The 13,216-nt window shown below is 50.9% G+C and overlaps 1 protein-coding gene across 1 annotated transcript in view; it reads left to right on the plus strand.

Annotated features, from left to right (window-relative positions):
- The window catches only part of PLEKHG4 (pleckstrin homology and RhoGEF domain containing G4), a 64,914-nt gene extending 52,089 nt beyond the window's left edge, over positions 1-12,825 (plus strand). The window contains exons 12-21 of the mRNA XM_013942742.2: positions 2,492-2,741; positions 3,888-3,977; positions 4,334-4,558; positions 5,577-5,747; positions 6,434-6,611; positions 7,277-7,393; positions 7,478-7,741; positions 8,533-8,729; positions 9,279-9,362; positions 10,782-12,825. Coding sequence (XP_013798196.2) covers positions 2,492-2,741; positions 3,888-3,977; positions 4,334-4,558; positions 5,577-5,747; positions 6,434-6,611; positions 7,277-7,393; positions 7,478-7,741; positions 8,533-8,729; positions 9,279-9,320 — 1,534 coding nt within the window. The 3' untranslated portion in view covers positions 9,321-9,362; positions 10,782-12,825. The remainder of the gene's footprint in view (positions 1-2,491; positions 2,742-3,887; positions 3,978-4,333; positions 4,559-5,576; positions 5,748-6,433; positions 6,612-7,276; positions 7,394-7,477; positions 7,742-8,532; positions 8,730-9,278; positions 9,363-10,781) is intronic.
- Positions 12,826-13,216: the final 391 nt, after the last annotated feature.

A 13,216-nucleotide genomic window follows, 5' to 3' on the forward strand; every position in this document is an offset into this window, starting at 1 on the left:
TGCTTTGGGGACGGATCCAGGGCAGAGCTGGGCAGATGGAGATGTAGAGCTCCAGCTTCCCACACGTGTATGTGCAGTGCTGAGCAGGCCCACAGGCATGTCCCCACACAGCCTGGCACCTAACCCTGGGAGGATGCAGGAGGAACAGGAATTGTTGCTCTTTGCCCACAGCCTCCGCAGCATTGCTCCCTCATAAGGAAAGAGGGGAAAGGTCGGCTCCCAGGCATGGGGGGGGGGGGCGGTCTCTGAACATTGCTGACGTTAGGGAAGGAGGGTTCACAGAAGTGTAGCACTTGGGGTCCTAGCAAGCAAGTGGCACAGGTATGGTGGGGAGAGCAGAAGCAAAGTGCATCATCCCCCCACTTTCTCAGGGAGGGCTGTACCCAGACTGATAGGGGGACATTTATGGTACTCTGACAACTGCTGCAGAGATCTGCTTCTCAAGTAAGAGAGCAGTTGCCCTTTGGGGCTAAGATCAGTGTTTCAGTGATCAAAGCTGGCTTTTGTTCTGTTCTTTTCTTTCACTGTCTTTGAGGGTCTTCACTCACTTTGTTGTAGCACTGCAACGTGCCTGGGTATGGCAAGACTATGAATGTGGGCTGTTCTTGAAAGGGGGGTCACCAGGCAGATTTTTCAGCTGCTCTCATTGAAAAAGATAGAAATTTTTTCACCAAAGAAAAGATAGAAATTTTTTCACCCGAACACTTGCAGTTTCCTGTGAATTTGAAGTGGGTACAAGAAAACACCAAGACCAAAATCCCAGAGGTGTTTTATGTTCCTAACAGAGCAGTGCTGGGAAGACAGACAGACCTAGTTTAGGTAGGCTACTGCCTGTCTGTGGACATAGAGCAAGCACAAAATACCCCTGCAGGAAAGTTCTTTAGTAGCCTTGGGAAACTTCCTCCTGGTTACCCCATCAGGGATACTCCATAGCAAAGGGTTTGTGTGCATCCAGACCAGGGCTGGAATCCAACCCTTACCCAGGGTAGAGTTCTCCTGGCAACTTTGGTGTGAAGAGGCTCCTTGGAGGAAAGGGGAGCCAGGAGGGGAACATCACTCTCCTGATATCTCTGCCTCAAAGCTCACATTGGAGAGCGCTAGCTTGTGGTTGGGAGGTGTTGGCAGAGCCTTGAATCCCTCCCTTGGGCTCGCATCCTCCTTCCCTGCCCTTTGCCCCTCGAGCAGGGCTGTGACATAGAGCGATGGAGGGAGAGAGCTGCAGCAGTCGCCGCTGTGCAAGGCTCAGTGTGCTGTTGCTTGCAGAGACGAGAGCCTGGTGCTGGGGGGCGGGGGGGACGCAGAGCTCCTCTGCTGGTTCTGCTCTTGAGGGGGATGACTGGGGACAGTGAAATCCTCTGGAAGAAACCTCTTGACAGCCCAGCATTGTGTCAGGAAAGCTCACGATAGGGGACAAACACCAGCAGAGACTAACTGCTTTGTTTCTCAAGGGAGTGATCCAACAGCCTTCCCTTTCCTGGACTCTGGGGCAGCCCCACTGTTCGGGCCTCTGGATTGCCAGAGGGATTGGCTTGGGGAAAGCTGAGATGCAAAGTCAACAGGCACACATCTAGAGTAGTTATGTTTGGTGCTGTACTGCCTCGCAGTGGAAACCCCTAGTCCCTCTGAGCTGTCCTGACCTTTCAGAGAAGCACAAAGCATCCTGTGCTAGGAACTGCTGTTTTCTGATGAAGTGATGGCGAGGTTTGTTTCCCTCTCTGACTTCTACCGGGACAAGCCCTGGCAGGGAACATTGGATGGCCAGTCTCCAGAGACCAGGGCTGCTTCAGCTAACGTCAGCCCAGCTCTCTGGGCTGGTGCATGCGGTGGCGTAGTAGGGAAAGACACATCCACCTTAAAGGGTCTGAGACTCTATCCCTGTCTTTAAATAGTGGTTTGTGTTTCGGCTATAGCAAGCAAGCTCTCAGCTTAGATGAGGAGAGTCAGAGCAACCTCTGTCCTTTCCAGTCAGAAAGTATTTTCTGCTTCTTTCTGGTCCAACAAGGAACAACGAATGCCAGATCCAGCCCAGCTGCATCTGGGCCCAGAGCTCTTGTTCTCCCGGTGTTAATGTTGCTTCCCACAGCATGCGCAGGCATCACAATGGTTTCTGTGGGGAGGAGTCAGCCTGAATTCTGCTTTCCCTGTTGTTTCAGGAGCATAGCTATTTACAGGGGCAGCCTGTCGTGTCCAGGAGCAGGTGCTGGCTGGGTTCAGGGTTTGTATCAGGATCACAGCCAGTCTGGGACTTGAACCTTGAAATGCTCCCCCAGCTCCTTGGGTCAGCCACAAGCTTTGTCAGTGCTCAGGGTCATAGTTATCACAGAAGGTTGTGAATCTGAGAAGCTGGCTAGATTGGAGGGTGCTCGAGGATCATCTGTAAGCTGGGTCTCAGGAGAGCTTCTCTGGGGATGGTACAGTGCTTTGCAGACACTGATTGCTGCAGCATAGCTGTCATCTGGGTCCCTTCAAGACTGAGTGTTTCCTATTGCAGCAAACTGCGGCACATCATCGATGAGATGGTAACCACAGAGCGGGAATATGTGAGGTCTCTGTACTACATCATTGATAGCTACTTTCCTGAGATGGAGCGCCTTGACCTCCCCCAGGACCTGCGTGGGAAGCGCAGTGTCATTTTTGGGAACCTGGAGAAGCTCTACGACTTCCACAGTCAGTACTTCCTGCGAGAACTGGAGAGCTGCTGCAACCACCCGCTGCGTGTCAGCCACTGCTTCCTCCGACATGTAAGCCATCGGCACCTCCCTCCTGAGCCAGGCTCCTCTGGACACGCACTGGCCTCCAGTGCCTAGCAGCACCCTTTAGTTGGGCTGGTCTTCTGTATGTTGGTGGGCTGTGGCCCTTTTCAAGAGGGGTGAACTGCCTTGTGCTGGGTGTATCCAGCACCCACCCCAGAGGGGTGAATTGGTTGATTCCACAGGCTGCAGTCAGGCCTCTGACATCGGAAGGCAGGAAAAGTGCTTTGTGGCTGTGAAACCCTTTATTAAAATGATGACACCTCCTTTACTGTTGCTCAAGTGAATATGCTGACCTAGTAGCTGCTTTCTGGATCAGGCTGGGGCTGCAGGGGAATCTGGTCTTGTGGTGCAGCTCACGTTCCATTGCTTGGGAGGTGACAGTTTTATTCTCTACCCACCTGGATTCCCTCTGCTGCCATCGTAGTAGCAGTGAGGAAGATCGGTTTGCCCTCTCCCAGCTCAGGTGCTAGACCCATGCCTGCTCTCTGCTGCTCCAGGCAGTTGGAGTCAGTTCCAAGCCTTGCCCACCGGATTGGACTGGGATGGCTAAGCAAGGCTGAGCCCAGGCAGCAGCAGATGCTCTTTGCTTTTCCCATTGTTCTTTGCTGCCAAGAGATGCCACCAGGGCAGCAAAACCTCTGAACCTTAAAGCTCATCTGCTTCTGCAGGGCATCCCTCATCTTGTCTTCTATCTGTCCATGATGTCAGTGTGGAAGGACTTTCATAGGCAGATAGTGCAGGAGAGGCACGGATCCGCTGCTCGTGTTGAAAGGGGTTGATGAAGAGAAGCACAGGGCACCAGCTCAAGCTCAGCTGCCCTCTGCATGTTCTCTGCTACCTGATAGATGGTATTTGTTGGGGGTATGTAAGGGGCAAGGGGGAACAGGAAGATGAAACTGGGAATCGATAAAAAAAAAAAAAAATTCCTAGCTACTGTAGGAGCAGGACAAGAGTGTGCACTGGTTCTTAATGAACTCTGCAACTTGAAGCAAAGTCTTTTCTGATGCCCCATAGGAGGTTATAGTGCAGCCTGGGAGAAGCAGAAGTACTGGAGTAACCAACCCAAAGTTACAGTTCTCACTGTGTGATGGTCCTGGATATGCTTGGCCTCACAGGGTGGATCTCTTTTTGCAGAAAGACCAGTTTGGGATGTACGCATTATATAGCAAGAACAAGCCAAAATCGGACTCGCTGCTGGCCAGCCATGGAAATAACTTCTTCAAGGTAAAACCCACTGCCCACATCCATGGTTCCCCCTTGGTGATTGGGTCACTGATCTGTTTAAACAAGCCCAGCTGTCCTGTTCAAGGTATGCTGCCACCTCAGCACCACCTCTGCTTTCTGGCACAGCTCCCTGCACCTGTGTGAGTGCAGGAGGGCAGAGGTGCAACGATTGCTTTGAAAGGAAGCCCGGAAAAGAGCAGCATTGATCCTATTCCCTTTCATCTCCCTGTAGACTGAACCAAGTGTCCTGATCAGGAAGCTGAGGCCTTGGGCAACTGCAAGTGTCAGTGCCTGTGTGGGGGGTGCAGGGTTCTCCCTTGGAAGCTGCTGTCCTCACTCTTCACTGTGGTTCTTAGTTCAAGCAGGTACAGCTTGGGGATAAGATGGACCTGGCCTCCTACCTGCTGAAGCCCATCCAGCGCATGAGCAAATATGCCCTGCTCCTAAAGGACCTCATCAAGGAGTGCAGCGAGGCGCAGGAGCAGGAGTTGGGCTACCTCCGTGCAGCTGAGGAGATGGTGAAGTTCCAGCTCCGGCACGGCAATGACCTGCTGGCCATGGATGCCATCCGCGACTGTGATGTATGTTCCAGTGTCTTGCCCTGCCCAGGGGTGCAGAGCCATACTTCTCCCCCTTCTCTAGACTTGGGGGCTTTGATCATCTGGCAAGCCTCCCCTCAAATTCCCACAGATAGCAGGATGCCTGTCTACCACTGCAGTGTAGCAGTACTATCTAGATATAGGGTTGAGGAAACAGCAGGGCTTGTCAGTCCCGTTAACCTGCTAGGAAAAACAGCCTGGATGCTCTTACTTGAGCCAGGTGAGCATGTCATGAACCCTCTCCCAAGGGCTTATAGCCTGGGTGCTGGTACAGATAGAGTCCTGCAGGCTGCCTTGGGCCCTTCTGTCTCTTCACTATGAAGCTGGTGACAGAGGGCCAGACAGTTTGCAGGAGGGAACTCAAGCTAATGCTGATACAAGGGACAGGCTGAAATCAGCTAGGTGGGATCTGAAGGCTAGAAATGCAGAGTGAGCACTGGATGAGGAACATCAAACAAAAAATCAATCTATCGCACGGCTCAGGGTTGAGGAAGATGGATCTGGAGCAGGAAGAACTGAGGGACTTGCCATTCTGACCCAGCAGTGCCTGGGGCTGTCCTTGTGTCTGAGCGTGCTCCAGGCCCCTAGCAGCCTGGCAGGGATCCTTTCCTCTTCAGCTCCCTTGTTCCTCAAGAGGAGGGCTGGGCTGGTGCCTCCGGTTGCCATCCCAGAAGTTTGTCACAGATCTGCACAGGGTGACAAGAAAGGGTCATCTGTGGGTTATGCCTGGGAGAGGGGTGCAACTTTCACCATAGCCCTGAGCCAGTTGTCTTAGCCTGGTGTGGCCTTTGGCAGTGCCACACAGCCCTGGGGAGGTTGTTGTCTTTTACCTCCTCAAGAGCCCTCCCAAGATGACAAGCAGCTGCCAACTCTTCACTGCCTGGGCCACAGTCATGTGGGACCCTGCTGTCCTCATCCAGGCCCTCCTGTGCCTTCCTGCTTGGGAAGCTGCCCTGTCCTGGTGCTGCTGGGGTGTTACCAGGATGTTCTCTGTGTCTAGGTAAACCTGAAGGAGCAGGGGCAGCTGGTGCGGCAGGATGAGTTCACCATCTGGCTGGGCCGCAAGAAGTGCCAGAGACACGTCTTCCTCTTTGAGGACCTGATCCTGTTCAGCAAGCCCAAGAAGATCGAGGGTGGCTTTGATGTGTACATCTACAAGCGCTCATTCAAAGTAAGGGTTGCCCCACAGCTTGCTGCTGTGCAGGAGGTTCCTCAGTCAGCCCTGGCCCCACAGTTGCTGCTTTCCCCTTGGACTGATGTGGAGTATGAACACAGACAGGGCACCCTGCCCCACATTACTCTGACTCTGAAATGGAGTGCCAGGACAGAAGTGCCTGCAGGAGAGAGCTGCTCCCAGCACTGCTGAGCTTCCTCTGGGCTATGCAGCAAAGTGAGAAGGGGACACTTGATGCACTAGTGCCTGGGCTCCCTCTGCACTGTAGGCTGTGGAGCCATGGTCTCTGAGGCAAGAGGAGCATGGGGGAGAGGCAATGTATGTGTGGCCAGGCAGTGGGACCAGCTCTGGGTGAAGCGCTGGACATTGCCCTGGCTGTGTCCGCTCCTCTGCGTTCAGATCATACCTGCTCCTGACACTCAGACTCCTTCCTGCTGGACCTGCTGAGCTGGGGGTAGCTCTGGCACAGGATGCAGGCAGGCTGCCCATTGGAGCAGCATTCCATGGATAAGCTTTGTGCTTTCCCTTCCCAGGGTGACCTCTGGACTTCGCCATCCATAGGAAAACCTGCAGGTTACCTGTCTGCCATTCTCCCACCCCATCCTTTCACCATGTCAACTTTCTCTCCTCCCCCGCCTGCAAATGAGTTTGCTCATTGGCTTTGCTCTTCCTTTTCCTGGCAGACTGCAGACATCGGCCTGACAGAGAACTCTGGAGACAGTGGCCTGCGCTTTGAGATCTGGTTCCGAAGGCGGAAGTCCAGTGACACCTACATCCTCCAGGCCAGCACAGCCGAGACGAAGCAGGCCTGGACCAATGACATTGCCAAGATCCTGTGGCAACAGGCAGCCCGCAATAAAGGTGTGAGCCCTCCCCAGGGCGTCTGTGCTGCAAAAGGTGCGGGAGCCCCGCTCAGCTCATGATGTCCTGAGTAGGTTTGAAGCCTACTGCCAGGCAGCTCTGTGTAGTGAGCAGCTGTGTGCCATGCATGCAGCTTCATGAGCATGTGCTGGCGTTGCCTGGGCACTGCCCCTTCCTGCCCCTCTTCCCCAGAGACCTGACCAGTGCAAGCTCTGTGCAGCCATAGACACCTGCTTGGACTGCCTGCAAATCAGTGGAGGGAAATCAGAGCTTTTAGCATAGGATTCCTTGCCCTGTGAGAGTGAACTGTTCTCCTGAAACGCTTGCCATTTTCCCCACAGTCTAGGCCACTGACCAAGTGCAGTTGTCAGGGTCAAGTTGGCTGAATCCCTCCTCTCTTGCCAAGGCTGCCTGTCCTTGACTTGGCAGGACTCTTACAGATGGCACCAGGCCACTTGGCCAGAGCAGGGCATGACTCCTCATCTGTGAAGACTGCTCAGGGTTGGGGAATGAGGGGACACCAAATCTAATCTCGGTAGTTCAGGAGCAGCCTGGCTCAGGAGCGCTCTGGCCTGGGGCAGCCCAGCCCCTGGGGGAAGGGTTGAAGCAGCCTCGTGATGTGGTTGTGGGTGCCTGCATTACATTGCCTTGCTCTTCCCTTCCAGAAATCCGTATGCAGGAGATGGTATCCATGGGTGTGGGCAACAAGCCATTCCTGGATATCAAACCGAGTGAGGCAGCTATCAATGACCGTGCTATCGATTACATCATGAAGGGCAGAGGTAGGTGCCAGCCTGCCTGCTCGCTTGCTCTGTGTGAGCTAGGCAGAACTGGTGTTAAGTGCTTTTTGGTACATTCTGTGGCAGGCGCCAGGACCAGGGCCTCAATCGCAGTGTCTCTGTTTGACCATTCCAACCCATACAAGAGGACGCAGGCACAGCTCTCTGGTGGCAGCACTTCTGCTGCATACAGCCCTCCCTCCTCCTCCCTGCTGGCACCCCTCAACCTGCACATGTACCTGGACCAGGCTCTGCTGCCAGGTGTCCTGGTCCCCAGCCGTCCCTTTGACATCAGCACCTGCATCGAGGAAGATGAACTGGAACATGAGACCAGCAGCCAGCCGTCACTGAGTACGTATGAGCCCACTGCTCTGCCACATGCCTGGGGATGTGCCCTGCTGCCACCAAGCTGTCCCCACGCTTTGCTCCCTACTGTGCAGTCAAAGCAGACCCACTGGTAACAGCAGTCCCTGTCCTGTACCCACATTGGGGCAAAGAGAGCTTAGTCCTTCCACACAATCTCAGTCTCGGGCTCCATGAGAGGAGTTAGCTCAGACATGGGGATTAGCACAGCTTCCGGGCAATCTGTAGCCATCCACGTGGCAGGCTTGCTGTCTGAGGCATACTGGGGGTGCCATGGCCTGGGAGACCAGTGCTTGTCTCTGCCTGCCTGGTGCAGTGACCCCTTGGCTTTCTGTGTGCATACTACTCTGTCCAGGCCGTATCTGGGGGTTGGCTTCCCTATAGCTCTTTGATTCACAATATAGGCCAGGAGATGGGGTACCAATTCTATCGCCCAGCAGATGTAGCAGGAGTTATGGTGCCAGTTGTATTGCCCGGGGTACCAGTTGTAGCACAGGCACTGTCTGGAGGCTGACCTCTGGGAAGCAGGGCCTTCCCCGATTCTGTCCTGTGTACCAGCTCCATGTGAAGTTGCTTCCTGCTCAGTCTCCAGCATCATTTGCTACGCTTTGGATAATTTTGTTGCCTATGGCTTTGAAGAGGCCCAGATAGGAGTGTGGCTTATCTACAGGCTTGTGTGGCCAGTGCTTCCACAAACAGATGTGTTATCAAGTGCATGTGGCACAGGTCATGTAGGCCAAATTCATGATCATCAGAATGACCCTCCTCTCTTTCCCCAGCAACAGAGAGCTCAGAGTCATCGCACTGCATGTCAGGCAGCGGCTCCAGTGGCTCCGACAGCGGCTGTGTCTCTAGTATCCCACAGGAGAGCTTCTGTGAAGATACAGGTTCACCCCCCTACACGCCCCTTGGCTCACAACACAGCTCTGCGATGGAGGAGAAACCCAAATTCACAAACAGCCAGTACATTTCTGCAGTAAGTGCAAGCAGCCAAAATGTTCTCTTTACTTTGCCTGTTACTGCTGCTGCTTCCCCGGTTCAAGCCACTGCCTCTCATTTGGGTACTGAAGATGCTGCTTTTGGGTTAGGAGTCACTGTGGGGAAGTGATGTTTCCTCTTCTGGGGCAGGCAAAAGCCCCTGCATTGTGAGAGCTTTCCCTTCAGTGGCAGAGATCCCTGAGGAGATGCTGTTGAAAGGACCTGCAGTGTCAGAAGCAGCATCAGGAGGGGATGCACTGCACACAGGAGCTTTAGTGCTGTCATGGGCTAGGATGCATATTTAACCTTCTGGGGATGAGTGAATGGAGATCTGGTGAGGATGCTGCTAAGCTCCTTTCCTGGAAGGTTTGGGCCTTTCATGAGGAGAGATGAGGTGGAATGGTGGGGAGGAGCATGAGTCTGTCACTCTGAGATGACAGTGTTTCTCCTCTTAGGTTTCTGAGACTTCTCTGCCACTTTCTCTCCAGCTAGAGCTGACGCTGTTGTCTTCTAACCCTGTACTAATGCTGGCTTTTCTCCTTTGCAGAAAGCAGGCCAGGTTACCATAAGTCCCTCGACAATAGTGTGAGCCCCTCTGCACACGTATTCCGCCTAAGGAAGTGGAGTTGTTGTAAGTAGCCCCTGAAAGGGATTTTCCAGCAGCTCTGAGTGTTGGTCAGGTTTGTCAGTAGCTCTGAGTCAGGAGAATCTCACCCTCTGCTTCTCTATTAAAAGTTTTTCATGCCTGTTCCTGACCAGCCTCTGATGCTCTGATTCATCTGATTAGAGAGAACCAACTCCCGCTGCTAGAGCCATCCCCTTAAATAACAGGCCTGATGCCTTGGTTTGAAGGAGCAGAAGCAAAACAAGCAAAATCACCCTCAGGTAACAGAGGCTTGAGCTCAGCCTAGTCCATGCATCAGTGTTCAGATGAGCTTCCTTGCTCTGAATGCCACCCAGCTGTTTAACCACTAATCCATTTCTTGTGGCTACTTGCTGAAATCCTGCTGTTCATTGGTCCCTCTGAAGTGCTTTGGGGAGTCCATGGTATTCTCCCAAAGCTGGATTTATCCCAATTTTCTTTGAACCTTCAAAGAGAAAACATGCACATCACCAAGCAAAGGAACCTTTTAGGTTATGGTAAGGGTGTCCTGGGGGAGCTGCCAGATATTGCTGTTGTACTTGCTGGCTTCTGGTGGATACCTTGTCTGTGAGGAAATTGCTGTTGATCAGAAGTCTGTCTGAGAGGAGATGAGCCCCAGCAAAACGTGCAGCTGAGCAGGGCTTCCCTGCCCTTCCCCACCTCTGGGTGACAGGCCCTTGGAAAGTGGTGCCACACTTCGCTCAGACTAGCCTGCCTCTGGTTCAGTGTTTTTTTTCCTCATTCCTGACCAAAGGATTTCTGTCCTGTCCTTACACCTGTGCCTCCCTTTTCACAAGAAAAATAAAAGGGGGGGGGGTGGGATGTGAACGTGAGAGAGGTAGGATTAGGGCTTGAATTGTTCCTGTCCCTTGGGCATCACCATGTACGTTAAGTCACCTGGTCAAGATGCAGATTGGTAGTTAGATGGTTTATAGGGTTAGCATTTACTTACCGTGCGCACCATGGGACTGTCACAAGCACACAGGCCCACGACCTGTGTTCTGCACGAACCAGAGTTCATAACAAGCTGAACAGAACTAGCAACCAAGGTTAGAATTTGGGAAGCAGAGCACCTTCTAGGTGGGTCATGAGCATGACCAGCTGAGGTGGTCACAGAGGCAGCAGAGTTTGCCAGCCACTGCTGCTCTCATGGTAGTATGTAGCCTTCAGGTGAGCCCTGGAGTGCAGAGGCAGCCCTCAGCATGAGGGAAGAGCCTCATTTCTTCTGTGCCCTCTTCTAGTAAAATGTCATCTTCTCACAAAAATGTAGCTCTGACAAACCCTGTAGTTTTCAAATGTATTTTGCAAAATCACTGCTGGCCAGCACAGAGGGAGCTGTGAGCAACAGATCCTGCCATGTCATGGGAGTGCAGCCAGTCTAATCCATTGCACGGTGCTGTGTTCCAGGTTTGATTGCCATTGCAAACTCACTGAAGACCCCAGGCTTCTGACCAGCAGAAGGAGACAGTCTTCATCTGTGAAGATATTTTTATACATAATCAGGCTCTTTCAAACAGTCCAAAACCTGACCTCTGGCTTGGGGGAAGTCCCAAGAAGGTTTTTGTCAACGAAACTTAGTAGTCATTGTGTTGGATGGGACCTTGGGCATTCAAACCTTGTTAGCCCTTTATTTATGAGTAACAAATAATATAGCAGTTTGAAAAAATATATTATTTTTAAAGCTATATGCTGTACAGAATTTTGTTACAAGTGGCTCTGTTCCTATTTGTTCTGTAAGCTGCACATTTTATAAAGTTTATGGAAGGGCATGAAGAGAAGCCAAGATATTTAAGAAAAGTAGTGTAACTTTCTGTTTCAGGGTTGTGTTGACCTGGAGTTCAAGATTAATGTCCTTCCTTATGTTCTAGATCTGTCTATCATAGCAATAATTTATTTTCTTGGCTTAACACTTCTGTTTTAATAAAAGCAATTTCATTGTTACAGTGAATTGTTTCTTCAGGTGATTCTTCTAGTGCCTCAGTGTGGAGCTTCTCCCTATCTTAACCACCTCTCAGCTCTTACTGACTCTTCCAGTCTCCCTGTGACTGCTACACTAACCAAACTAAACCATATAAAACATGAGCAAACTCCCCAGGAGAGAGGGGACAGATCCCAGGGTGGCAGTACATGGAGACTTCCCCAGTGCTGATGGGAAGGCCAGGACAAAGCAGGGAGTTCAGAGCAGTCAGCTGAGACATCACTAGGAATGATGAAAAGGGAGCAGTCTGACAGAGGTGAGAAGGCACAAATCGCCAAATTGAATATCCTTTCCTGGCTCTAATTTATGCCACATAGCCCCAGCCTAGCTGCTGTCCCAGTGACTGTTCTCACGCAGGCAACAGCGACTGCTTCTGGCAGTTTGGTCAGATGCACAAGGCATAAGCAACATAGTTCAAATTGCATAGTTCAGTTGCTGTGCCTGGGTCCATGGGAGACATGGACCAACCGACTCACTTTGCCTCTGACTTAGGAAGTACCCAGAGAAGGGCTGTCGAGGTCTATTCAGTGATACAGTCCCACGGTCATTGCTCGCTTGAGGTTTAGATGATGATAGCATCTGAGTCCAACAGGCTTTGAGTATGAGGGGCTTATCGTAATGCTGAACTTCAAACGCACATCATCTGAAGTAGCACAGTTTAACTGGAGGACAGATTTATCCTGTGTTCCAACATTCCCTGTTAATAATAAGTAACATCAAAGCTTGCTGTTCGGCTGTGACACTCTTTTAGTGTTCTTAGAGGAAATGAAGATCTGCTTTCTTTTTTAAAAAAAAAAAATATATATATATATATATATTTGCTTGCTACTGAGCTCTTGTTTACTCATGGTTTATGAAGTGCTGTAAACCATTCTCCCCAGGTGTGAGAGAAGTCTTGTCACACTCAGCCTTAGTAAGAAGACAGAGCAGTAATTTATTTATAACTTCAGCTTCTCCCCATATCTACTGCTGCTGGGGTGGGGGGGCTGATCATTCCTCAACAGTGCATTGCTGTATTCTCAAATGTAAAACCTCATAGCCACATCAGTTACCCTCTACATATAAACTATGATCCTTCAAGTTTGGAAATTCCTGTTCTGTACATACAACACTTGTTTATTTTAATAAGCTTGAATGTTATTTTCAACCTTGTTGGTTTTTTTTTTAGACAGCAAATAGAACACAGTTGACATGTTTGTACAAAATTGTGTGGGAAACAGTTGCACAGGGAAGATTTTAGCAGTTACTATTTTAACATAATTGCTAAGTTAATGCAAGATTTTGGGCTGTCAAGACAACAATAGCTCATGTTGCAAGAGGGAATGAATTTACTAAACCAACAAGGAACATGAATCTTCCTGAATTCCTCAGTTTCAAAGGTTTCTGCATTGCTGGAAAAACCTTTAGTAATGTTTACCTGACTGTTTTTTCAGGGTTTGATTGATTGGCCTAATAAAGGTTATTTTCTTTATATGAATCTTGTTTGTGTTGTATGTTGATTTCAGGTCTTCTAATAACTTTAGCGGGGCAAAAAATATTGACAAATATGTTCAGCAGAGATAGTGGATTCCTTTGCTCATTTCAGCTAAATAGGGCCCCAGGAAAGGGACAAACCTTTGTCCAACTGCTGACCAAGCATCTTCTAATTTGGGGTGTCAGCTAGTCATCTGAGTGAGAGTAGAGAGAGCTTATCAACAGACCCAGTCAAGGAATTAAGTGGAATACCATGCCACATACAGCAAGCTTTCATGACAACACACACAAACAGAAGGATAGGAGGAATAGATGTACAGGTGACTGGGCACCAGCGCTGCATTTTCTTTCACTGGAAAGCATGGTTTTCTGGTAAATAAACCTCACTGGT

The sequence above is a fragment of the Apteryx mantelli genome, chromosome 10 (genome assembly GCF_036417845.1).
Source record: "Apteryx mantelli isolate bAptMan1 chromosome 10, bAptMan1.hap1, whole genome shotgun sequence".
Taxonomy (NCBI): domain Eukaryota; kingdom Metazoa; phylum Chordata; class Aves; order Apterygiformes; family Apterygidae; genus Apteryx; species Apteryx mantelli.